This window comes from Lepisma saccharinum, chromosome 4 (assembly GCF_977018435.1).
Source record: "Lepisma saccharinum chromosome 4, izLepSacc3.1, whole genome shotgun sequence".
NCBI lineage: Eukaryota > Metazoa > Arthropoda > Insecta > Zygentoma > Lepismatidae > Lepisma > Lepisma saccharinum.
In genome coordinates, this window is record NC_139232.1 from 46,829,655 (window position 1) to 46,854,328 (window position 24,674).

The following is a 24,674-nucleotide window of genomic DNA, read 5'->3' on the forward strand; positions in this document are numbered from 1 at the left end:
TTAAGTATTACATAAAAAAAAACGTGAAAGCTGAGCCGGGTTTGAACCAATACCTCAAAGAGAAAAGATGAACGTAAGAAGATGTATGCTTGTCTGAAACGTTACAACTACGCTACAGATGTTCCGAACGTGTGTGCGTGTTTAGTAATACCAAATACTTTTACACATGGATGTAAAGAGCACTCGTTGTAGCACATTTGTCATAATTATTCTTTATTTATTTGTTAAATGAAAGTAATGTAATTGTAAATAATGGTTAAATTTATTTTATCATTCTTGACATCCTTTTCTGGTATGAATTCGTACGAAACTTTTCATGGCTGAATGTAATTGGAAGTCGTCTTTGAACCAACTGCAGCATCACGTGATTAACTATACCAATAGAAGACCTTATTTCCTTTGAACTACGCTCTAAACAGAGGCATGCAACATTTCTTTCTTAAACCTCGCGAAGAATGGAGCACTACAACAAATCCACAAGAGAAAGAGTGATCGGTTTGATCGAGGGAGCTGGATTGTCACCTGGTTTAGCTGGCGAGCAGTATGGCGTTCCAGCACGGACAGCAAGGAGGTGGTGGGCTCGATACGAAGAAACTGGTGAGGCATCACGGAAAAGACGCGAGAGCTGGGGCCGTGTTTCGACACCAGTGCAAGACGATCGGCTGATAGCGGAGTGTGAAGCCAATCCATTCCAGTCAGCCACTCAACTCAAGGCAAGGGCCGATTTTCCTGGTTGCCCACAGACAGTTCGGCGGAGGCTGGCTGCTTCTGGTTTACGGGCACGAAGGGCAGCAAAGAAGGAGGTCTTGACGGATGCACACAGAACTGATAGGCTAGCATTTGCTGAAGAAAATATTGATAGGATTTGGGATAGAGTAATCTTCTCAGACGAGAAAGTATTTTCTACTGCAAATGATGGTCCGGTTCTGGTCTACCGGCGTCAAGGACAACGATTTGATCCCCATTTTTTTGCTAACTCACGTCGGCGTGGACGCGTGAGCGTGCCTGTCTGGGGTTGGATATCTCTCGGTGGCGGAGGTGACCTACACCGCATAGAAGGACGTCTCAACGGGATACAGTATGTGCACATTTTGGAGCATGTTATGGTTCCTGGCGTGCGAGCTTTGTATCCCGAGGGAAATATTGACTTCCAGCAAGACCACTCCTCCATCCATGATTCAGCCATCGTTCAGCGTTGGTTTTCTGAACGAAACGACATACATCTAATTGACTGGCCACCCATGGGATGCGACATCAACCCAATTGAAAATATGTGGGCCGAGGTCGTTCGATGTTTGAAAGAAAGCTGGCCCGATCCACCACCTCGCAGAAGTGATGAACTATTTGACCACGTCAACAATGCGTGGAATGAAGTGTGCACTTCGCACAGGTATATTCGACATCTTGTGCAATCCGTTCCTCGACGCCTGAGACATGTCATAGATGCAGGTGGCTACTGGACAAGATATTAAATAAATGTTCAATTTTCCCAAACAGTCCTTTTCAGGACTAACAAATTAAAAAAAAAATACACTCGTGTAAGAAATAATTTGGAACCTTTCATATATTATTGTCTTACAGGCCTCAATATAAATAAAAATATCCAGATGAAGTGAGGCTCGAACCCTAATCAAAGACACAAGTGGAACTGGAAATGGGTGCCTTTACCGGATGTGCCACAAAGCTACAACAGAATGAACTCCACAGCTAATACAATATCTTAATTTTTGTTTTCTATTCATGCATACACCTATTCTATCTGGAAAACGGTTTTCTTTTAAAGATTGAGATCACCTATTTTTAACCCTAAAGATCGTAAAGCATAACCATTCATTAGTTATTTCCTTGCTTTGTTGGGGATTTTCCTGTAACGAAGGCACTGATTTGCAGCTAAAATCGAGCTTCCCTTACCTGCTGATCTTACCGAATTTAACACATGTTCGTTTATCGTTTGTGCAACAATGGCCTTCTTAAATTATGTTACATTGCACCTCTGAGTGAGAGAGAGAGAGGAAGAAGTTGTGTAGCTTGTGGAAAGCAGGCTAGAATTATATTCAACACTTCATAGAAAAATATATTGAGAAACTGGAAACTATGGAACGATGTTTTCGCGAAAGGAAAACTTATGTAAGAGGAAAGTGAACATGCAGATAGAGTAATTTTAATCACAATGCCGAGCTGGACACAGTAACGACGTTACAAGAAAACAACCTCTAGTTACCTTCAGTACAGAAACGTCTTGTCAATTTCTTAACTTATTATTATTGACTCATAATGTGTGTTAACACAACTTATGACGCACAGCTGAATGAATTTGATTGAATTTCTGACGAGTATTGACGAGCATATAGGGCCTTGGCCTATCTCCCGACTGCCAGTCTCCTTCCCACAATTCTACCTAGAGGTGTGAGTTCTTCAACTGGTATGAGGTGACGTGGGGTCAGCACGTCGAGCCCTCAGCCGTTATAGAAGATTTTTATGACCGGGTTACGCTACTCACTCGTAACTTCCAAGCAAAGAACATTCTATTTGTATCAGTGGTGTATGCTGGTTCTAACAAGTGGGTAATCTCCGACCTTTTGATCCTCAAACTCCAAAAGTTTCCGTGCAATTTATGTCAAGCTCCATATTGGATTTAGGAATATTGTGTCGGAATATTTGTCTTATTGCTACGATCACAATCAATTAATTCTCGTTATTGCAGTTTACTATACGTGTAGAATTTCAAATAATAAAACAAGACAGTATTATAAAGCTATAAAAAACAGCCTGTGAAATATAAAATGAAAGACGTGCACTAGTAAAATAAAAACCCGCAATATTAATTTAAGTGCAAAATTCAACTTACTCCAGGACCCGATCACTTGTGCCGTACCACATCCAAAGCACGCTGTTTGTCCAGTTCACGTCAATACGTGTCTTTGCGAAAGATTGCAGCTTAACAAAGGAAGTTATGTGACTTTTGGATTTTTCATGTTTGACACAAGTGTTGCAAAGATTACAGTATCAGCCACGCGTCCATACATTCTTTTCAGCCCCGAAAAGTAAGCACGGCCAACAAAAATGCAAAGCTTATTAACACTTATACTTCCTGTCAACCATGGTGTTTTGTAATAATTTGCTTGCGAATATGCCTCACATATTCCCGATTTTTGTCTTTGTGTGTAGAAATAAGTTCAAGCGATGACACTGGCCTATCTGTATTAACAATTTGCAACTTCTCCTGAAAAGATCTTGTTCCAAAAGGTTTCACCAGCAAATCTTGTATCACATCCATTACCCTTTAACACAGCACTATCACGACAAACACTAACACCTTAATAAATAATAAACACGAAGCCAACGACTACAAGCATTCAGTTTCACGCGCCAAACTTCTGTTGTTGTGCTCCTGGCTCAGAAAGAAATTCCCTATGAATGATAAAAAAAAATCCCTTTCCGAGCTCGAAATGACAGGTTTTTAAAAGTTCGAATCATTGCAGGTCAGAGCCAGAATTTTATTTCGGGATGGGGATCATCCCTTATTAGCAGCCGCCACATAAAGTTGAAACAGTGGGGTTAGAAGTCCTGAAGATGAATCTCAGATTATTACAACGTATTATGCAAAGTGTTTAATCCTGCTAATGAAGTAAAATTAATTATCACTATACACTTTTTAAATTAGATATTTGTAGGATTTCGGGGAGGGGGGGTTTCAGCCCCCCCGAGTCCTCCACCTGGTTACGTGCCTGATGTGTTTTTTTCGTTTATGTTTAATTCGTTCATCTTCATCACTATTAATCTAAACAGGCGGAATATAGCAACTTAAATTAACTAATATATATAATTTATTTTTCATATCTTTCCCTTTAAAAAATATTCAGTTCCGTGAAATAAGTATTCTCGCTGCTTTTGAAGATTAGAGAGGAGAAACAATCACTATTTTTGTAAATACAAGGATTGGGGGGAGTCAGCAAATAGGTGCTTTAATTTCTTAAGCTTTGAATTTTAATTCAGTTTGCTTCATCTTCAATATTTAAGTTTTTCCCTTTTGATAAATTTATGTTCAAGTAACAGAAATCAGCAAGACAGAAGCAAATGTAAAGTGAAAATTAGCGTAGAATTGGTTTGCCCATGTTATTCAGTTTTCCTGTTCTTCGCACTCTACCGGGTATGTTTTCCCTATTCAGCGGAGGGAATGGAGAGGCTCTGAAGGTTGAGAGTGCGACCGGTGGACTCTCACAAGAAGGAGCTTACCCTGGGCACGGAATCACCGCGCCTGAAAAGCAATGTTTCCTCCCCCTCTTTCCTTTCTCCTCCCTCCTCGCCAAGGGTTGAAAGGGAAGCGGGAGGAATGACGTCAGGGTGAGATTCCCGGTAGACATTCCACCGGCTGGAGACAGGTTCCCGGACATTCGGCGGCAAACGATTGGAAGTATTCGCGCGCTGGAAGCAAGGAAATGTATGCATCGAAATTGGTTTGGAAGAAAATTGGGAAGAAATGTGTATATATATACATTTTTTTTTTTTTAAAAAAAAAAAAGAAATACAGCCGGGTCATCTGCTATTACCTAGATGACCCAGAGTATACGCCGCTGATTTGTATATGTTTCTCTATTGTTGTTTTAAGTCTACTTGCTGCACAGACAGACTATTCGGTACTGGATCTATATTTTAAACTAGAATCCGAAGCAACGTGCCTCCACCGGGTGTTGAGCCCGGGACCCCTTGATTACAACATCCTGTTTAAGAACAGATATTAATGACATATAAGTTCTTAAAATACGCGTATGTGTTAACATAACTTATGACAGCTGAATGAAAGGATAAGTTTTTCCTACATCCTGCCAATCACTGAAAGTTTAAGAACATTAGTAGAAATATTACTTGAGGCATGCACAGTGGCAACGATTAGACGGGGGGGGGGGGGGTAGAGGAACAGTTGCCCTCCCACTATGCTAAACCTTATCTCCCAAGGGAAACCCCCAGTTTTGACACCTTGCCCCATCAGTTTTGGAACTCAATCGCCGCCACTGAGTATGCATCGCATAAATATTTACAGTAATATCATATAATCTTATATTACGTTATTACAACACTTCGTATTCGGTAAATAAAAAAGAAAACATAATCAGGAAGGGGTGGGATTTGAACCTACGATGTTTCGATCTTGACGAAAACAGTAAAAAATGAAAAGTGTTGTCATCTAACCAACTACTCCAGGAGATTTCTAACGAAAACCTCAGTAAAGCACGTTGATCTCAGTTGAAGAAACCTTGTGCCGGAGTTTCGAACCATTTTTCGCCAATAACCAAGGAAAAGACACACTTTGCAGAATCGTTTGGTGTTGTGCAAGGTATCTTTCATAAAAATTTCGTATAAAATCATCATGAATTTGCCTCCTTGCATTCAAATGTGACGGCAATTCTTTCCAAGTGGATGAGAACTTGTTCAGTGTTTCAAAATGCACATAAATTTACCTCTTTTCAAATTCAGAGCGAGGAATCTTGAAATATTTTCAACATTCGTATTTCTACTTAACATTTTTTTGTCTACTCATGTATTTTATTAGTGCTTTAGGGTATCTTTACTTTATGGAATGTGAAAGAATGAAAAAAAAATTCACGAGCGTTTTCATTCAGGAAGAAGAAATGTTGCAAAGTTGGCTACTCTTAGTTGGCTCTGAAGTTCTATGCTGCCAAATTTACGAATTCCGGACTTTGAAATTTTTCAGGGCGGTCAAATAAGAAGTTGCGAAGTGTACTAGCATACTGATCTTAAGTATTAAATGGGGTATATATGCATGTAGTTCTGCGTACATATTGTGAATAGTAAAGTTTTTAATAGTCGTGAAGCATCCAATAGTTTAATCTTAGCATTTGCTTCATTTTTGACATATCACAGGAATGCAACTTGAGTATAACCAAATCATTTTGATTCTAAAAGGTCAATGATACGATGACATAAACACATGAAAGTTTGGATTAAGTTCATTTTATGCTCAGATGGGCTAATCAGGACTGGGCCTACAGTTTTTAAAATTGAATCCGAATTGCTATGCAATATGTCTCCACTGGGGATCAAATCTGGTACTCCCTGATTATAATACAGTATTACCACTATGTCATTGGGTAGATAATGCACAAACTCACATACGGCAAAATCAAATTAGTAACCAGCAGAAATGACCAATGTGTGTCTCTTGATGTAAAATTATTTAGGTAGTTCCAAAATATGGCCTCATGAACCTCTAAAACTCTTAACTGACACTGCAAGTGGCATAGGTTAGCCGTAATTAGTAAGAAGCCAAAATTTATTTTTGTAACTCTCTACATTACCCTTGATGCTGATACTTTTTAAAGTTTTTAGGTGTTGTAGAACTCTTGGGAAAGCACTGCATGGTAGGATCATGTGTCCCCCAATCTCCCTCATCACTAGGCACAAATGGTCCAGTCGGTAGCATGCCTAGTGGCACCTGGATTCAATTCAGAGAGAGAGATGAGATATATCAGGCCGGAGTTTTTTTTTTTTTTTAGAAATGTCCTGCGGCCAGTAATAAGTGTGTTCCTCAATATAGTGACCTTAAATGTGGCCCAAGTGTCATGCTGTTTACACCCCCCATATGTCCACGTGATACGTTGCGATAAGTTTTACCTTTATTTCCTCTTTACCTGTAGTGTTTAGTGGTGCATTTAACATGTAAGCATTTGGTTTGAACTTTTCCATTTCTGATGATTGTTCCTTTGTTTCAGGACTCCAACGAAATACACTTCAGAGTCAAAATGACAACTCAAATGGGTAAACTTAAGAAATCCTACAGTGAACGTGTAGTAAGTATCCGGATTTTAATTCAATTTTTGATCTGTGTGCATGAATCACTTAATATTATCAAGCTTGGTTTCTTCAGTGGTGGGGTGGTTTGATTGCTAAAGTCCAATCTTGCTATTGACAGTCCCAAATGAGACCTGATTTTGTCATGTTTGTGCCTTCATCATTCTCATAATCAAACCCAAGTTGACACAAAATCAATGAAAAACAAGGAAATTCAAATAATTGTGAAATTGAATGTGAGGTTGGTTTATCTAAGGTCCTCTCCTTGGTAAAAAAAATATAAAGTTTTCAATTTGTTTTGGGCCAGTTTACATGCTCCTTGTATTTCTTTTGGAAGCATCCATTGCTGTGCTTACATCTTGGCAGGGCAGTCTTTTTAGTTTTTAACCTCCAATATGCTTCATTCCATGTCAGTTCATCCAATAATGTATTGAAATGTCACCCATTGCCACAGTTTTCCATGAAGTTTTGTGTACTTGTAGTCTTTATGTAGATAAGCAGTTTTTCTTTGCTCTAGACCTTGTAGTTTTACATTATAATAGGTAGAAGTTTTCAGGACTTCATATTCCGTTAAAAAATATTTCATCATTCATCCTACATAGTACTGAATGAATAATATCAGGGTGGCGACGGACTGAATAATGTGTGAATTTTGTCTTGACAAATGTTTCTTTGTTGAACTGAGATGTGATGTAATGACCTTGCCACCCAATGAGTGTTATGGTTCATTTTAATTTGGATTTCCTGTATTAATTGTAGTAAATTTAAACATTTTGCACTGTCATTCACTAAATTGCTCTTTAAAATTAACTCATTACAAGTAAAGGAACTAATAATAGGAATTTATTTTAAAAGTTCATCGTTTTTTTCCTTTACTCTTCTAGGCCATAAATTCATATACAACCTCTGATAATAAAATTCGGTGAATGATCCTGAATATTAAAAGTAGACTAATTCAGGGTGGCTACTCATCAGGAATTCCTTGAATTGTGGGAACTCTATTATTGGCTCCGAGAATTATGCATGAATTCTGCTTGAATTTTTCTCCGTAGATGTGAAAAATTGCAACTTTTATTAATCCAAATCCTATTGAATTTATACATATTGATAATTGTCCTGAGGCAAGATTTTCACAGTTGAGTTTTTATTTTTATCGAGGAAGGAATATAATGTGTGAAAAATAAAACAGAATTCTCTCGATCTGTTTACTTTGGTACTGTCCTTTGTACAGCAATCTGACAGAAGGAAGATTATTGCAAGATAAGATTTCTTGAAGATGATCGGGTAGATTTGAGTTTGTAATTCTTACACAATCAACAATTTTTCGCAGATTAAAATATGTACCATAACATTTGTGTGACTTGTGTTTGTAGATGTATTTCGAGTCTGAGTATGTGAAATGGCCAATGTAAACTAAGGACCTCAAATAAAATGTTTTAAATATACCGTTTAATTAAATTAAATTAGGATTTTTGTATACATTGGAATCACACAGACACTTCATATTGTTACTATATTTGTGTGTGCATATAAGTGGTGCAAACAATTGGGCAGGGTGGCATTGCTTGCATTAACTGCTTTTCTTAATCTCGCAAGTTCCGAGCGGTAGCTAGGGAGCGGCGGGAGTCAGTCGGCCCTGGCTGGCAAACAATCTAAATGATAAAAGTTGTGAAGGAGAGAATGCCATGGCACCTCATAAAATTATTTGTGCCCTATTAAATCAATAGTGATTTCAGTTTGCAAAAGGGTGGATTAAAAATTTTCTTGTTAGCTTTACTCGCAATATCATTCAGGGTGGCTACTTACTGGGAATTATGCGTGAATTCTACTTGAATTTTTCTCCAAATAATTATTTTCGTTAATTTTTCTTTCTCTCTTCGCTTGCAGTTCCTGCTTTTCAAGTTTATAACCATAACCATAGCTAGGAGGCAGCGGGAGTCGGCCCTGCGTGCCGAACTATCTAAATGAATGAATGAATGATTGATTGATGGAATTATCCGGGGTGTTGAACCCGGGACCCCTTGTTTGCAAGGCAACAACGCTACCACTGCGCCATCGGGGAGGCCCTCTATCTAAATTAAAAGTGTTGTAAAATTGATTGATTTGTGGTTTTAAGTCTACTTTATGCACAGAAAGGCTAATCGGGACTGGACCTACGGTTTGAAGTGGGATCCAAACTACTGTGTCTTGTGGAGAAAAAATAATTTAAATCATTTGCTCGAACACAAATGCTTTAGCACCAACGTCTACCCCCTTTTTGCATAATTTACGAGGATAATAGTCTTTGATACTACTACTACTACTACTAATAATAATAATAACAACAACAATGTTGGACCCGGTGGGTTCGAATCCTGGCTTGGGCATGGATGTTTGTGACTGTCCATTCATGAATTTCATCATATCACTCATCCCCATCTTTGCAAATGAGCCAAACGCGGCACAAGAAGCAAAGTAAAATAAAGCAAATCAATAATAATAATAATGTTGATTATATTATATTAACTAACTCCCTAGCCTTCTTAAACCCGAAGGTTCATGGCTGCAGCAACACAGGCCTTCCATCTTTCCCTATCTTGAGCAAGATCTATATACTCTTTTCCATCCCTACCGATTTCCCTTAGGTCCATCTCAACGTTGTCCCTCCATCTTAGTCTTGGTCTTCCTACAGGTCTCTTACCATCAGGTTTCCCAACAAGAATCCTGTAAACTCCTCTTTCCTCTCCCATTCGTGCCACATGGCCTGCCCACCTAAGTCTTCTTGATTTAATTATTCTAATAATATCTGGACATGAATACAAATTATGTACTTCTAAATTATGTAACCTTCTCCACTCACCTGTCTCCTCATCCCTTTTAGGTCCAAAGATTTTCCTAAGGATCTTATTTTCGAATACTCTCAATTTATGTTCCTCTTTCAATGTAAGGGACCAAGTTTCACATCCATATAACACTACAGGCAAAATTACTGTTTTGTATATTTTAACTTTTAGTTTCTTAGATATTAAACGTGAAGACAAAAGTTTGTGAAGAGAGAAGTAACATGCATTTCCTGAATTAAGCCTACTTTTTATTTCCTCTTTAATATAATTTTCATTTGTTAATATTACTCCTAAGTATTTGAATTTGTAAACTGGTTCAAACGAGTTGTTATCAATAATTAGATTTTGATTATTACCTAACACTATTATTATTAGTACGTTTATCAAGAGCAGCGTCGACATATAATTGCGCATCGTTTGTTTTTAATGTCTGTGTAACACACAAGTTTGGCTTTGTACTTGGGAAGGAGCAGCTGATAAGATAAATATATCATGTCGTGGTAAGAGATTCCGGGTACTTATTGCGCGTGATGTGTTGGAGATGCATTAGTCGACCCACGATTCGGAGGTTGGAGTGTGGTGATTTGGGTTGAGAGGACAGATGGAGATGTTCAGAGCAGACGCTGTGTCGTGGAAGGACGTGAAAACATATTTTGGATCTAGAGCAAATGTTTGAGGGCACTGGGCATTTATGTGTGCTATATTGAGGTTGCCGGCGGTGAAAGTTGACCTGGGTTTGGAAAAAAAGTTTGTAATCAGCTGCTGAGAAGGGGGAGGGAAGGGGTCGCTGGCACTTCCTGGGGAGGGAGACAAGTCTAAAGAGTTCCGCAAATGGGCTGGACAGGGACATTGCCAAATTTACAGTGTGCAATTTACTGGTTCCAGGCATCGCCGAGAGTTGAGTATCAAATTATTGGATGATCTAGAGGGGTATATTATTATAAATATATAGAATTATAAATCTGCTTACCAAGGAGGCAGAAAAGATGATGTTTGCAGAACAATGAAAACACTTTGCAACACACTTAGTCACACGCACATGCATATAAACATATGCACTAACACGGAAACACAAAAACCAATAAAAAATATATGTAAAAAGAAACTTGCACAATTTATGTACAATGCAGTTTTAAAATGGATGCTGAGAATTTTCATGTCCATGTATCAGGGTGTCCTTTCCCCTCCACTTTCACTCAATTTTTTGTAAGTCCTCCATCGTGACCGAGATCTTGTGGCCATTACTCCGAAGTAGAACAAGCTCGTCTGTGTTCTCACTGGTTGTTTCGGGAATGCCATGAAACAGGAGGCAGTTCCTCCTGGAGTACATTTCCAGATCGTCTATCTTCCTGGCATTTTCGTTTGAAGATCTCTTGAGAGTCTCGATGTCTTAACTTCACGGATCTCAGCGTTTCTTCGGACTCCTTTTTGAAATCCAGGAAGGCCATGCTCAGATCTTGCAACACCGGCTGGACTTCGGTGTCGGTGCTTCCAAGGAATGGCTGCTGCTCGGCATCGTCCCGCAGGCGATTCTCGAATTCCCGAAGTCGCTCTTCCATGCTTTCCACCAGATTTGAAACCACATTCAACAAAGTCTTAAAAGAATGCAACAAAATTTTTTCTATGTAAAAGTGTCTTTATACGATGTTTACGTCACCACTAAGAGGCTTGACGTGAACCCTGACAATGCTGGCACTTGATTATTTGGAAAATAGACTTTGATCGCTAAATGTACCAGCCTAGTGGAAGAGAAGTTTCGGGAGCTCTCGCTATGCTTGTACTGTGCTGTCCGCCATTTTCTCTCTCTAGGTATAAAGATTTTTTCCTATTAATGTGTGTAGCTTACCTTTTGTTTCCCTTTTAATCATTATTGTATCCTTTTCCACAGGGTGTTCCAGTTTCTTCGTTAAGGTTTCTCTTTGATGGTAGGCGAATAAATGATGATGAAACACCCAAGCAGGTATGTCTAGTTTTTTTTGTGTTCCTTCCAATTCTCCTAAGGTTGTGTACTATTTCAGTTATGCATATCCCACTTTAAAATGCATATGTATCCATTGAAGATCAGCCTGATAGCATATACTGACCTCAGAGCAAGTTGTCAAACTTAATGCATTTTTATGTGTCAAAATAGGGGGATTGTTATTTAGGTTCAGGTTAGTTAATGTTTTATTGTTGTCTTTAGGAAGAGGGCTAACTTCCCCCTTCCACTAATAGTTTTCCTATAAATTTTATTATATTTTTTGTTTTGTTTTTTATCTGTCTTGGCATTCTTTCCTAGGGTGAACGTTGTGTGACACTTATTCTCAGCATGTGAATGGTTCTGAAGAAAAAGCACCGATTATGTTATATTATATTTAGAACCTGCATTTCCTTCTTGCACTGCTCTGCGTGTTCAAGTTGTTTATTATAGTGTTAGCTTCAAGATAGTTATGGTTATGTTTTTCAGAAAGCAGCATAAGAACAGAAACTGGCTTATCTTTAACTTCTTGCTCTGTGTCTGGTGTTCATATTTCATAATCATCAAACATCAAAGCATGTCAGTCTTGTGAAGCTGCAGATTCAAAGCCATGTCATTTTTCTTCTGGATGAGTCATTGTGGCTCTTAGCTGATAAGGGCAGGGGAGGTTTGCCACCTAGACAAAACACTGGCACCAGGCAGCATCAGTCTCCCGATGATCAGTCTGGCTGGAAGGAAAGGTGGGGGGGGGGACAGGTGGTTGAATGAGTTTTAAAGAACAAGGCACTGGTACTGCGGGTGTTGAAGAGAAGTCTTATCAGTATAGTGTGCGAAAGGGGTTGGATCACTACTTGATGCTTTCCCAGCCTGTCAATGCTATGGACACACGAGCAACATTTCAGATGCAGAATGATTTTAAAAAACAAAAGCAACATAATCGTGAAATGAGGTTTCTCCATGCTTTTCTTCAGTAAGTCCAAGCAAATGGTGGGATGATGCTTTTAATGGAGGTCATGGATGCATAATTCTACCTCCTTATATGTACATATATATTGACCATGTAAAAAATTGCATTAACAAAATAAAACATTACAATTGCTGGAAAATGAAACCCAAAAAGGGCAGCCAGTCACTCACTGATTGCGGATCGACCTATGAGCTTTCACCAACAACTTTGTGGCTGGATATTCGATGACACACTTTGAAATGCTCCAGCCACCCACTTGAACATTTAAAAGTTTTCTATCCATACCTTCAGAGCAAATTCGTTGGCCTCCTTCTGCATCATTAGTCCATTAATAGGCACGTTTTGTGCTCTATACTGGCCAAACCAGCATAGTCTTTTCCAGGTTTGCATGTGTCGCACCCTTCAAATTTTTAGATTTTATATTGTGGCCTTCCTTCTGCATTGTGTTCACGATTTCATCTCATATTTTGAGAATCGTGGACTTCGGGATGCCATGCCGTCGCTCAATCTCTGTCGTTGCCATTTTCTTTTCATTCACTTCCTGGATGATCTCTTTACTTTATCATCATCAAGAATGTCCTCTTCCCACTCATTTTGCCAAAATTAGAAATCAGTAATAAATAGTGTGGACCATCAAAAATTGTTGACAAAATCAAATGAAAGTATAAAAAAAAAGTGTAAGTCGTCATAATCAAAACCAAGAGAAATCCAAAACACAATGCACAAATCCAAGTCATAATAGCACACTCAAGCGTGGTGTAGTGGTGTCTATTTTTAGATCAGACCCACTTGCGAGGGGTAGAGCGCTCATTAAAGGAATGACGACAGAATAAAATGAATGCAACAAACCTATTTTTCGGCCAATTTTTCATACTTCCCGCAAAAAGTGTAGTTATATCCAGGATCATAAAGTCGAGAGCTAACTGTATAGGAGTATGAGTGCCACTGGTTTCTAGCAATCTGTGTTGGAGTTGTGTCTTAATATAATTGCAGCATTTTCAAATTATTTTTCTACAAAGGAAAGTGGTAATTGGTGCACAGATTGCATGTAAAGATGCACAAATTGCATGTGATATCTTCGCTGTGGAAGCTGCCAGTTTTGAAATGACTTCAAGATCTCAGAATTACAGTTACAATGAAAATAAGCAGGCATCTTTTCAGGAAATTTCTATTTACATGCAACAGTTAGGCTTCTGAAATAGCTTCATTTTCTCTCCTAATATTCCCCCTACTGTGTGGGGGTGTGATGCATATACTTTTTGTTGTAATGTGTATGTATGTACCATTATTAAAGCTATAGCAAAACACAAATAACATTTGGAACACTAAACACTTGATAAACACTTTATAAATAATAGAAAATCACAAGAGCACTTTTAACATGTTAACACTTGTACAAATAAGACTGAAATGAAATCTTGAATTTACTGAAGTGGAATGGGGTTAAGAAATTCACAAGTTATGTGCAAAGCCATGTGTTTCAGTTGCCGTTCTGGCACCGCTAGGTGTTCTTTTAGCATGTCTTTTTACCAAAGCTCCGTGAAATTTCCTAAAAACATGCCAGAAATGTATGGATGCATGAGGACAACATCTCCTGTGACAAGGTACATGCTTGTTTTGATTGTACATACAGATGGGGGACAAAATAATACGAACACCTGTGAAATTAGAGAAAACCTTTATTAATATGGGGTTGGACCACCCTGTGACTGAAGTACACTTTGTATGCGACATGGGATGTACGCATAAAGGTTATGCACAATGTTTAAGGGAATATGGAGCCATTCTTCCTCCATAGCAGTCTCCAGTTCCGAAAGTGTGGCTGGAGGAGGACTTTGAGCATGCAGTTTGGACTCCAAATATCCCCACAAATTGTTCAATAATGTTCAAGTCAGGAGACTGTGGGGACCATTCAGGATGTCCTACTTAATCGTCATGTTCTTCGAACCATGTTTGGACAGACCCAGAAGTGTGGATGGGAGCGTTGTCGTCTTGAAAAAGTGGCCGCTCCCCAGAAAATAAAGTCTGGACAAAAGGATGGAGATGATCCCCGAATGTTGATTCATCAGACCAGATTACTTGTTGCCACTGTTGTGGAGACCAACTTCTGTGAGCTCTGTACCATTGGCGTCGCTTGACAGCATTACGTGATGCAACAACGGCTTACGAATTGCCACTCTGCCATGAATGTTTGCAGCATGGAGTTCCCTTTTGACAGTTTTTGGTTGAAATGGGGTCCTGGAGATGCCTGTTTATTTCAGATGTTATCTCGGATAATGATTGCTTGTGCTTTCGGGCAACTATGCACTTCAACACACTCCTATCCCGAGCAGCAAACTTTGTCTTTCGTCCACTGTTGTGCCTTGAAGACGCCATCTTACCTTGTGTCGTGTACGCTGTCATAACGGCTGATACTGTGCTCCTTGCACACCCCACAAGGTTTGTGGTTTCCGTCACCGTGGCTCCAACTGAACGTGCTCCAACAATCATGCCTCTTTGGAACTCTGTCAGGTCTGACATTGCAGCGTCTCTTGAGAGCGAACGATAGACGAATGCACCACCAATGACTGCCGTTGACAGACTAATACCTTCCCCTTCACGGCCACTAGGTGGCAGACTTCAGTACCAGAATTTTTCACAGGTGTTCGTATTATTTTGTCCCCCATCTGTAGGTACTCAGAATTACAGTTCCAGTCATTTAGTATCTAGCTGTTTCCGTAGCAGAGATATCACACATGATTTGATGGGAGCTGCCATCTGGCTGGCTGGCTGCCGACAGGTGGCACAAGTGACTGAAAATGCACCAAATGCTGCATAACATTCATGTTCTCATGATTAGAATATTTAGATAATGATGCATCTATTCAATTGAATAATTAGTGTCTCGTATGTAAATGCTGCTGTGAAGTATGGCAGTTTATGTCAATTTGTTTCTGTAGAAATGTTCCGAGTTAATTCCAAGCAGTTTCCAATCAATATTTGGCTGGCTAGGTGTGAATTTATGTTGTAGATTTTATGAAGGGAATCGTGGATATTTCTCCATTTATATATTTTTTTTGTTTCTTTTTTCCTTTCAGCTTGAGATGGAAAATGATGATGTGATCGAAGTTTATCAAGAGCAAACTGGTGGTTGGTTTTGAGAGTGCAAGTAACAGTGGAGATGAAGTCATTTGTACAGCAAGTTTCACCATCTCGTTTTTTATCATCCACATAATGATTGATGAGTATAGTGTTGAACCATCAGATATTCATGCAGCACTACTTGTTTATCTGAGTACTGCATACAGTTGGACAAAAGTTACATTCCTTCACTGTTTTGTGGTTTGTGTACAGGACATTTTTACAGATAGCATACTTGAAAGTGAGCTACCGTGGTATCTATCTGGTTTTCAGATATTTTAGCATTAGTATTATTTTGTTAAAGAAGCCAATAAGAGAAATTGAAATCCGTGAATCTAAAGTTTTCATGTATTGGTAACTGATGTTGTCATCTGAAAAAAATGTCATTGAAAAAAGAAAAAAAAAAAGGAAAGTGTTTGCTGAAGCTAGGTTTCATGTTTATGTACAGAATTGGTACAAACTTTTAAAATGGTCCTGTATTGTGCACATTACTTACTAATGTGGTCAATGCATGGCCAAATTTCATGTGCATCATTTAATAAATTATATACATAGTTAGCTTCCTGTGGTGTTTATTTGTGGGACATCAACGATTTTGAAGATCTGATGATTGATTGAAGAACAGTGAGTCTGGACTGTTTACATGTGGGTTGCTGCGGACATTTTTGTGGACCATTAAAAGTGAAGGAAATCATTTTTTTAGTAGGACAATATCAGCATCAGAGAGAAGCTACTTGTGCTGAGAGAACTTTCAGGAATAATTGCTTTGGAGTAATGCAATATTGGACCTTTTTGTTTCATTTGTGAGAATCTACAAAGTTTTAAGAAAATTTCATAGGTATATGGTCATGTCAAATAAAAAAATGTAGGTCTTTAATTGGTTCAGTGAATTTTCAGGTTGATTTGAATTAAAATTGTAAGAAATTGTTTTACGTTTGGCTGCACAATTTTTGGTAATTTGCATTAAATTGATTTATAATGTCTGCTTTTGTGAAATTCTAAAATGCCTGGCATTTTTCTTTCAAATTTTAAATTTATTAAACAATGTAAACAAATATAACATATTAAATGTAACTGTGCTGTGTCCTTTTTTATAAACCTTTCTTGTTTGCTGGTAAATGTGTGAAACAGCTGTGCAGAGAATGAAATGTTTGTACTTTCTTTTTTACTATCTTAGTATTATGCAATTCATACACAAGAAACATTGAAGTTATGCTTAATTGAACTTGTTTAAGACAAGATTACTTGGGCAAGATTTTTCTTGTCAAATCTACAAGCGAAAAGAAAGGAAAAGAGTGCATAATCAAAATTGAAAGGAAATGTAAACATTAATTGTACCCATAAAATGAAATTTCCATATTTTGTACTCTTCCTGCATGGTACCATTCCATGACAAATCACACAGCCTCCGACCTCACCATTTCCGAATTGCATGAAAATGTGAGAGTTAGTAATATTTGAGGAAAATAATATTTACAGAATAACAGCCAACAGCGATGCGTACTTTTTGTGTAGCAAGGTTGCCAACTTAGGGAAAATATGATTCTTGGTGCCGAAGGAAGAAAAAAAAATCATAACTGTTGTTACAGGTAAGCTAGAATCTTGGGCTCTTTTTAAAGCTAAAGGATTGTTCAAACTTCTCTACCTTCAAATGTCAAGGTCATATTTTCAATACGGTATTTTTGAAACTTAATACAATATATGTTGTCTATAAGTGACAGAAATATCATCTTCGGATGGCATTGGGAACACTTAACGAAAAAGTGTTACTGTGCATTGCCTGAGATACAAACACTGGGAATGATGCAAAATGTTTACATTTTTAGAAAAGTACACAATAATAATAACAACAAATAACTAGAGGCACATATTTTTGGTAAATAAAAAAGCAAAATTTCGGTATAAAAACTTAGTCAATTTCGGGTTCAAAAGCGGTAAATAAAATAAAATATCGGTGTTATAGCGGTGAAAAATTGGATCAAAAGTGGTATATAAAAATACATTTTGGTTTTAAAATTGTGAATATAATCCTACATTTGATTTAAAAACTACACTTATTCCACAGAATTAACATTTCACTTCTAATAGCCCATTTATGTAGTTATCCGAGTATTAAGTTTATTTCTGTGTAAAGGAGTCAATTTTTGTTTCTCCAATAATAACAGCAGAATGAATCAATTTCCCGGGAATTGCATAACTCTCAGGATAATTCAGACCTCAGAAGGTGCCGCGTCGGTGAATAAACCCTAAATTTCGTGTTTAAGAGTTAATTTCGCTTTTTGCAGTTTATTTCGTGACAAAACATGGTCACAAAATGCATCTCACACCTTTCAAAAACATGAAAAATTAACACTAGAATGAGTTTTTTCAAATTTCGTTTTTTCGTCAAAAACGAAATATGCATGCCCCTACAAATAACATTATGTATAGTGCAGATAGTGGCATTTCCTATTCTTCTATTCTGAAGTCTATGTCCGTCCAGTTTCAGTTCTTGGATCTACACTAGTCAGAACATTCTGGATGGGAATTCTTATGTCTGGATGTTGGGGATATACATACAATGGACAAGAACCATGTGGATGGAGAAAACTGATAACCTCATAAGAACTTTCACAAACATCGACAACACATCCAACCACCATGCATGATCATGAACACACATCACAAAACCACGAACTTCATCTAAAGGGCAACACTGGTGTGGTGTTTTTCACTTATGTCTGTAGAAAACCTTTTTCACAACAAGTTGTTCTGGTGTCAAAGGTGTTCCTGAATTCAAACTTCTCCCAGGTTTAGGAAAAGTCAGGGAATTTGAGGTGTCAAAAAAAGTCAGGGAGTTTCATCTTCATTGATTTTTTTAAAAAAAAATTATTTAAATACATCGTTGTGAAACTGCACAGGAACAGGAAATCTTGTTCGTAAGTTTCGGCCCCGGGCCCCTTTTATGCGCAACACAACCACGGTGCCAGAAACCAGTGATGGCAGGAGGAGAGAGAGAGAAAGTTCTCTGCGAGAATTTTAAATTCAAGCACTTCAGATAAGTTTTGTTTTGCAGCTAAAACATCAGAGCATGCAACAGTGTACAATTCAGAACGCCGGACCTAGGAATGGGGCTTGGGGGTACAAACCCCGAATTTCAATGGAAAAAACAAAAATCTGGAGTTTGCCCCTTCTTCCCCTTCTATTTTCAGGGAGGGTGTGAATTTTAGTATCGTTTTCAAAGAACGATATTTCTAAAGAGATGTAACATGTTTCATGTTCTTGGGGGGCCATACAAGTTGAATAATAAGCCGAAATGTGAAACTGTTTTTTACGAAAAATAGGTAATTTGCATATTGCTCAGAAAATTGTTATAACTCTGGCACTATGGAAGCAATCTACTTCGGATAAGTTTTGTTTTGCAGGTAAAACATCATAGCATGCAACAGTGTACAATTCAGAACGCCTAACCGAAAAAATGGGTTTTTCGGGGTGAGACCACCGAATTTCAATGAAAGAAAACAAAACAATCTGGAGTTTGAACTCTCTTCTCTCGCTATTTTGGGGAGAAGGTGCAAAACTTAGTATTCTCTTCAAAGAATGCATGTTTCCAAAGAGATTGAAACATGTTTCATGTTCCTAGGTGCCATACAAGTTTAATAATGAGCAAATGTGGCATGGATATGTTGCGGAGAGGGGAGGTTGGTCATCAATGTGAATTTCCCAGGCTTGTTTCAGACCTGTCAGAGTTTCGACCCAAACATAAGAGTATGAAGGTTCAAAAAGCACATTCATTTCGTAATCAGCACCATGATACCATATGGTATCATCGGGGTAGTAAAGGTTAAGCCTCGAAATATTACGTGGAAAATGCATTGAATTATCATTTTTTTGTTGTCCGTATGGGAGTAGTAAGGGGATTGTCAACAAATGGAAGGGATAAGAGCAGGTGGTGCCGTCCGATAGTTGTCGGACGTCGTAGTAAGGCATGTTGTTGGGCAAACTGAACGAAACATGGAAACAAATAGGTTCCATTGATACATACGATTTTTGTCGAATATCGCCACTCGACAAAGTATCTCACTACAACATGCGACAGAAATTGCATGGACTGCAACATCCAACAAGAAGAGCTTTAGACTGCAAATATGCTGCTGGAATGTTATTACTCTTCTGGCTCACTTCACCTTATTTAATGTAGCAGTGTTTACGAAGGTTTTCTTTCATCATTCTGACGTATTACTGGTTTCGCACAAGTTAACGTACGGTTACAATGGAATGCACTATTCTTAGATATCAAGAAGAATCCAACCAGGTGGGATATATATTGAATACTATCACGAAAAAGTGAAACATAAATCTGCATTGGTGAATGTTATAAAAATTGGCAAGTGCATGCTCCCAACCTCAAATTTACTGCAACACTAGTATTGCAATGAAATTAACACCACTCTCTGTCCTGTCTGTTTAATCTCCTGAGAGATGGTCATTAATCTCTCACTGAGTAATGTCATGTCCAATATTATGAAATAAAATACTAATAATAATTACGTAAATATTTTAATTCATATTTACTCGAATCATTCAATCATAAAAGCAAATCACTTTCTTCAAGAATTGACTTTTCTCTGCCAGCCCTGCTAAATTTTCACTTTCCATCTACTGATTTATACGAGAGGTGGCCAAAAAGTAATTTCCAATTAGTAGGGACATTGATTTTTCGCAAATGCCAAAACCGTGAAAAATGGTAATTGCTGCGAAGTTATGTTTAGGAATGAGCAGTAATGTCTGGACAAATTTTTCGCCCATTCAAAATATCGATATAATGCGAATTGTTGGCTTTTTTAGCAATTTTTTTTATAGAAATTGTCCTAAAACAACAAAAAATTATCTCATTTAGTTGTAACTTTAAAAATAATAAAGTATTTTATTTTAAACTTACTGCATATAACAAAATTCCATAATCCTGCCCTAGCTTGCAAATTGTAATAATTTTCCAAATTCACTATTTTGCAGTTTGAATTCAAATCAGAGAGAATAGAGAAACTGTCAATTTCATAGAAGATACTAGGCAGATCGGAAAGTAACGCACAATATTTTTTTTCTCCCCAGATATTGCAGCTGGAATGCTGAAATTGTACGACGAGAGAGTTTGAAGTTTGCGCCACAGAGGGTATTTTTTTTCCCCTCTGCAGCTCTAGCGAGAGAAGCCTGAACTACGAAACAAACATGCCGTGCATGTTACTGTCGTCCACGTGTGAAGAGCAGCAAAGTGTGGTTCGATTTTTATGAGCCAAAGACCATACACCGAGTGAAATTCACAGGGACATGCGTGGGGACGACTGTCTGGACCGTAGCAATGTCCAGGTGGTGTGCATTCTTTCAAGAGGGCCGTGTGAACCTTAGTGATTCGCCACGCTCCGGGCGGCAGGTTACAGCTTCAACTCCGCAGAATATCCGTGCCATTGAGGCAGCAATTGTGAACGACCAGCGTGTGCACCTGCGAACCTTATCGCATACGTTCAACATTTCCTATGGTGCGGTGTACCACATTGTTCATGACACGTTGAAATTCCGTAAAGTTAGTGCTCGCTGGGTGCCTAAGATCCTGACAGACCACCACAAGGGCCAGCGAATGATGACAGGCATGGATCACTTAACGCGTTACGCTGCAGAAGGGCATGACTTTCTGAAAGGAATCGTCACTGGTGATGAGTCGTGGGCGTACCACTACACGCCCGAAACCAAGCAGGCCTCTATTTAGTGGAAACATGCTGGTTCCCCAGTACGAAAAAAATTCAAAGTGACTCAATCTGCTAGGAAAGTGCTTGTAACAGTGTTCTGGGACATGTTTTGTGTGTTATTGGTGGACTTTGCTGAACACAGGACCACTGTGAATGCTGCAGTCTACATTAAAACTTTGGTTAAGTTGCGTCGTGCCCTTCGTGACAAACGCCGCAACATTCATGCTGATGGTGTCAAACTTCTTCGTGAAAATGCCCGTCCCCATGTTGCTGCTCCTGTTCGTGAGAAACTCACCGAATTTGGGTGGGAGGTGCTCCAGCAACCACCATTCAGTCCGGACCTGGCACCATCGGACTTTCCTCTGGTCCCAAGATGGAATTCCTGGCCGGTCAACACTTTGCGACAGATGCGGAAGTGAAATCAGCAGTCCGCAGATGGCTAAACTCCAACCAAACGGACTTCTACGAACAGGGCATATTGAAACTGGTACCACGATGGGAGAAATGTGTTGAGAAACTTGGTGACAATGTAGAAAAGTAGGTCAAAGATGTCAGTTCATTTGTGATTTGTTTGTTTTTTGTTACATATTAAACTTTTTGAGAAAAAAATTATTGTGCGTTACTTTCCGATCTGCCCACGTATTATATTGGTACTTAACAAATCCATACGTGGATCTGTATGAGTTTATTATTTCTATTTGCAAAAACATCGATTTAGTTTAGTTTGTAATTGTCAGGGAAAAATGTAAATTTTGTCCTGGAAAAGTCTGGGAATTTCATTTCTGCTTGTTTGTAGCCACCCTGAAAAAATGTTATAACTCGTATACTATTTGACCAATCTACTTCGGGTAACTTTTGTGTTGCAGCTAAAACATCAGGGCATACAACTGCAGTAATCAAAATGCTAATGGCAATAAGAGGGTTTGGATGGGCCGCAGCCTCCAACTTTCAATGAAAAAATCATAAAAATGGGTATTTTACCCCCTCTATTTTTGGAAGAGAACACAACCTTCAGCCTTATTTTCAAAGAATGGTTCTTTCTCAACCGAATGAAAATCATTTTATGTTACTGGGTGCATTACATTATAGAATATGTGAAAAAAACCCTATTGTTACGATTTTTTCATTGAAAGTTGGAGGCTGCAGCCCACCCAACCCCTCTTATTGACTTCGGAATTTTCATTTCTGCATGGTTGTATGCCCTGTTGTTCTAGCTGCAAAACAAAAGTTACCCGAAGTAGATTGGTCATAGTCTGAGTTATAACATTTTTTGTCAAAAGTGTAAGAATTTAATGTTTGCGCCAAAAGGCCTTTGATTGCAGCTAAGGAAGTTTATTTTTTATTAAAAGGACAATCCTTTAGCTTTAAAATGAGCCCAACATGAAGATTCTAGCTTACCTGCAACAACAGTTATGATCTGTTTTCTTTGGTGGAAATCTTTTTGTTTCATAAGTGTTTATTGCTTCCTTTCATTGTGATATATGTCCCTTTACATGAAGATGGGTGTACAAAAGTTTTGGCAAGTAGAAACTCGATTAGAAACTGCTTGTGTATATAAATTCATACAGCTAATTGTAAACAGAAAGGTAAATCTCCTAATATTGCACAAGTTCATCGTCCAATATGAATGTGCATTTCACTTGCAAAGAATTAGAATTAAATAATAGCACATAATTGAACAATGGATATATATCTGAAACCCCTGTATTTTTTATAAGAATGTGTGCCATTATATATTGTGTTGAACTAGTGAACTGTAAGAATGGATATTTGTTTTAAATTCTTTATGAAGTTGTGTGTTCAGCACACAGCTGTTCTCCCACCTACCCATCTGAAAGGATTACAGAGTGCAGAGGTTCTCAACTTTTTTGGGCCTGCACCGCCCCTTTTTTTTTTTTTGCATCCTCAAATTAGTCCACGCCCCCTCCCTCTAGGCGTAATGAATTATTGATGTACAAAACTGTGCTGTTAGGGTTAATAAATCTAACTCAAAGAATATTTTACAATGCTTTTATTATTACAGATATTAAAAAAATACTAATACTTTTGTTGATAGAACATTTTCATCAATTAATAAAAGTGCTTAATAGGCCTACATTACAAAGCATTCTGCCCTCACTGCAGTTAAAATTTTAAGCTACATCATTTGGTTTTATTTCTTAAGAACACAATGAATGAGAGAGAACTATTTGCAGAAGTTTCTTTTCCGAGACCTACACAAGGGATTTGTGTTTGCCACAACTTTTTAAGGGGATAATTCATGTATATATTTTTCATTGCTCACCACACCTCCCCCAGGTTGAGAACCCCTGCTTTAGTGTATGAACAAACTCCATGCAATATTTTCATTTAATGTGCATTGGTCTACTTGTAGTGGAATGGATTATTGTTCCCTCGTTAATGCAATGCATTCATTTGGTTATCGTGATACTAGAACATGATTCATGTAGTGTCTCGAAGCAGGTGGTTTTCTTGTGAAATCTTGTATAAGTAATCCTTTGCAGTAGAGTTAACTGATGAACAACTGCTTATCAGGAACACATCTATTCCTTTGGAATGTGGCACCTCTTATCTGCTGTAATGTCTGTATTTGCTTACATATGGAGTTGTGTCATGTTGAATTATTTATATTCACTTCAGTGTTTGCTAAGGTGATAAGTGTTATAATGCTACCCCATAGGCAGGGCTCAAAAAAGGCAGGTCGCCATGGCGACTAAAAATTTCAGCCTGACGACTGTGATCTTATGCTGTAATATGTATGAAATTTTGATGATTCTAAGTTCAAATTGCAGTACAGCGTAAGTTAGCAATTTTTTTTAAAAATCAGCGTTGTGAACATTCCAGAGTAATAATTTCTTACTCTTTTTTCCCCAAACACCCCATTTCCTGTTTTCTCGAATGATTTAGCAATGTTTTGAATACCGTGATGCTCAGCTTCTTATAGAGAGTGTTTCAAAAGTTGCACAACCCAAACTTTGAAAATGTATATCATGAAAACAGTAAGAGAGATTTACACCGGTTTTCTGCATTATAAAGTCTCATCCATTGAGATATTTTTCAATGCTTAAAATTGTCAGTTTTCTCCACACATAAAATTTAGGTAAATTAACTGGTGGAAGGCAGCGTTAAAATTTTTCCAGAAATGCTCTTTCGAAAGAAGGAAACGTAAGAAATTATCGAAGGGTCATAATTAGATATCTGATGACTGATGCCATGTCAATCTGTCATTTGCTACCAATATTGCTCATGTGCAACATTTGTTGGATTTTTTATTG

At 38.1% G+C, this 24,674-nt stretch overlaps 2 protein-coding genes across 3 annotated transcripts in view; both read left to right on the plus strand.

Moving 5' to 3' along the window:
- The window catches only part of LOC145987143 (small ubiquitin-related modifier-like), a 35,293-nt gene extending 18,543 nt beyond the window's left edge, over positions 1-16,750 (plus strand). For both annotated transcript variants that reach the window (XM_083121642.1, XM_083121643.1), the window contains exons 3-5: positions 6,732-6,809; positions 11,521-11,592; positions 15,634-16,750. In XM_083121642.1, the coding sequence (XP_082977768.1) occupies positions 6,732-6,809; positions 11,521-11,592; positions 15,634-15,696 (213 nt within the window). In that variant the 3' untranslated portion in view covers positions 15,697-16,750. The remainder of the gene's footprint in view (positions 1-6,731; positions 6,810-11,520; positions 11,593-15,633) is intronic.
- A 4,264-nt stretch (positions 16,751-21,014) lies between these two features.
- On the plus strand, positions 21,015-21,419 carry LOC145986915 (protein GVQW3-like). The gene has a single exon (XM_083121382.1). It carries the CDS (start codon positions 21,015-21,017, stop codon positions 21,417-21,419), a length of 405 nt encoding a protein of 134 aa, XP_082977508.1.
- Positions 21,420-24,674: the final 3,255 nt, after the last annotated feature.

Bases quoted from the DNA above. Each gene is read 5' to 3' on its own strand.
- LOC145986915 (XM_083121382.1), top strand. From the start codon at position 21,015: ATGTCCAGGTGGTGTGCATTCTTTCAAGAGGGCCGTGTGAACCTTAGT.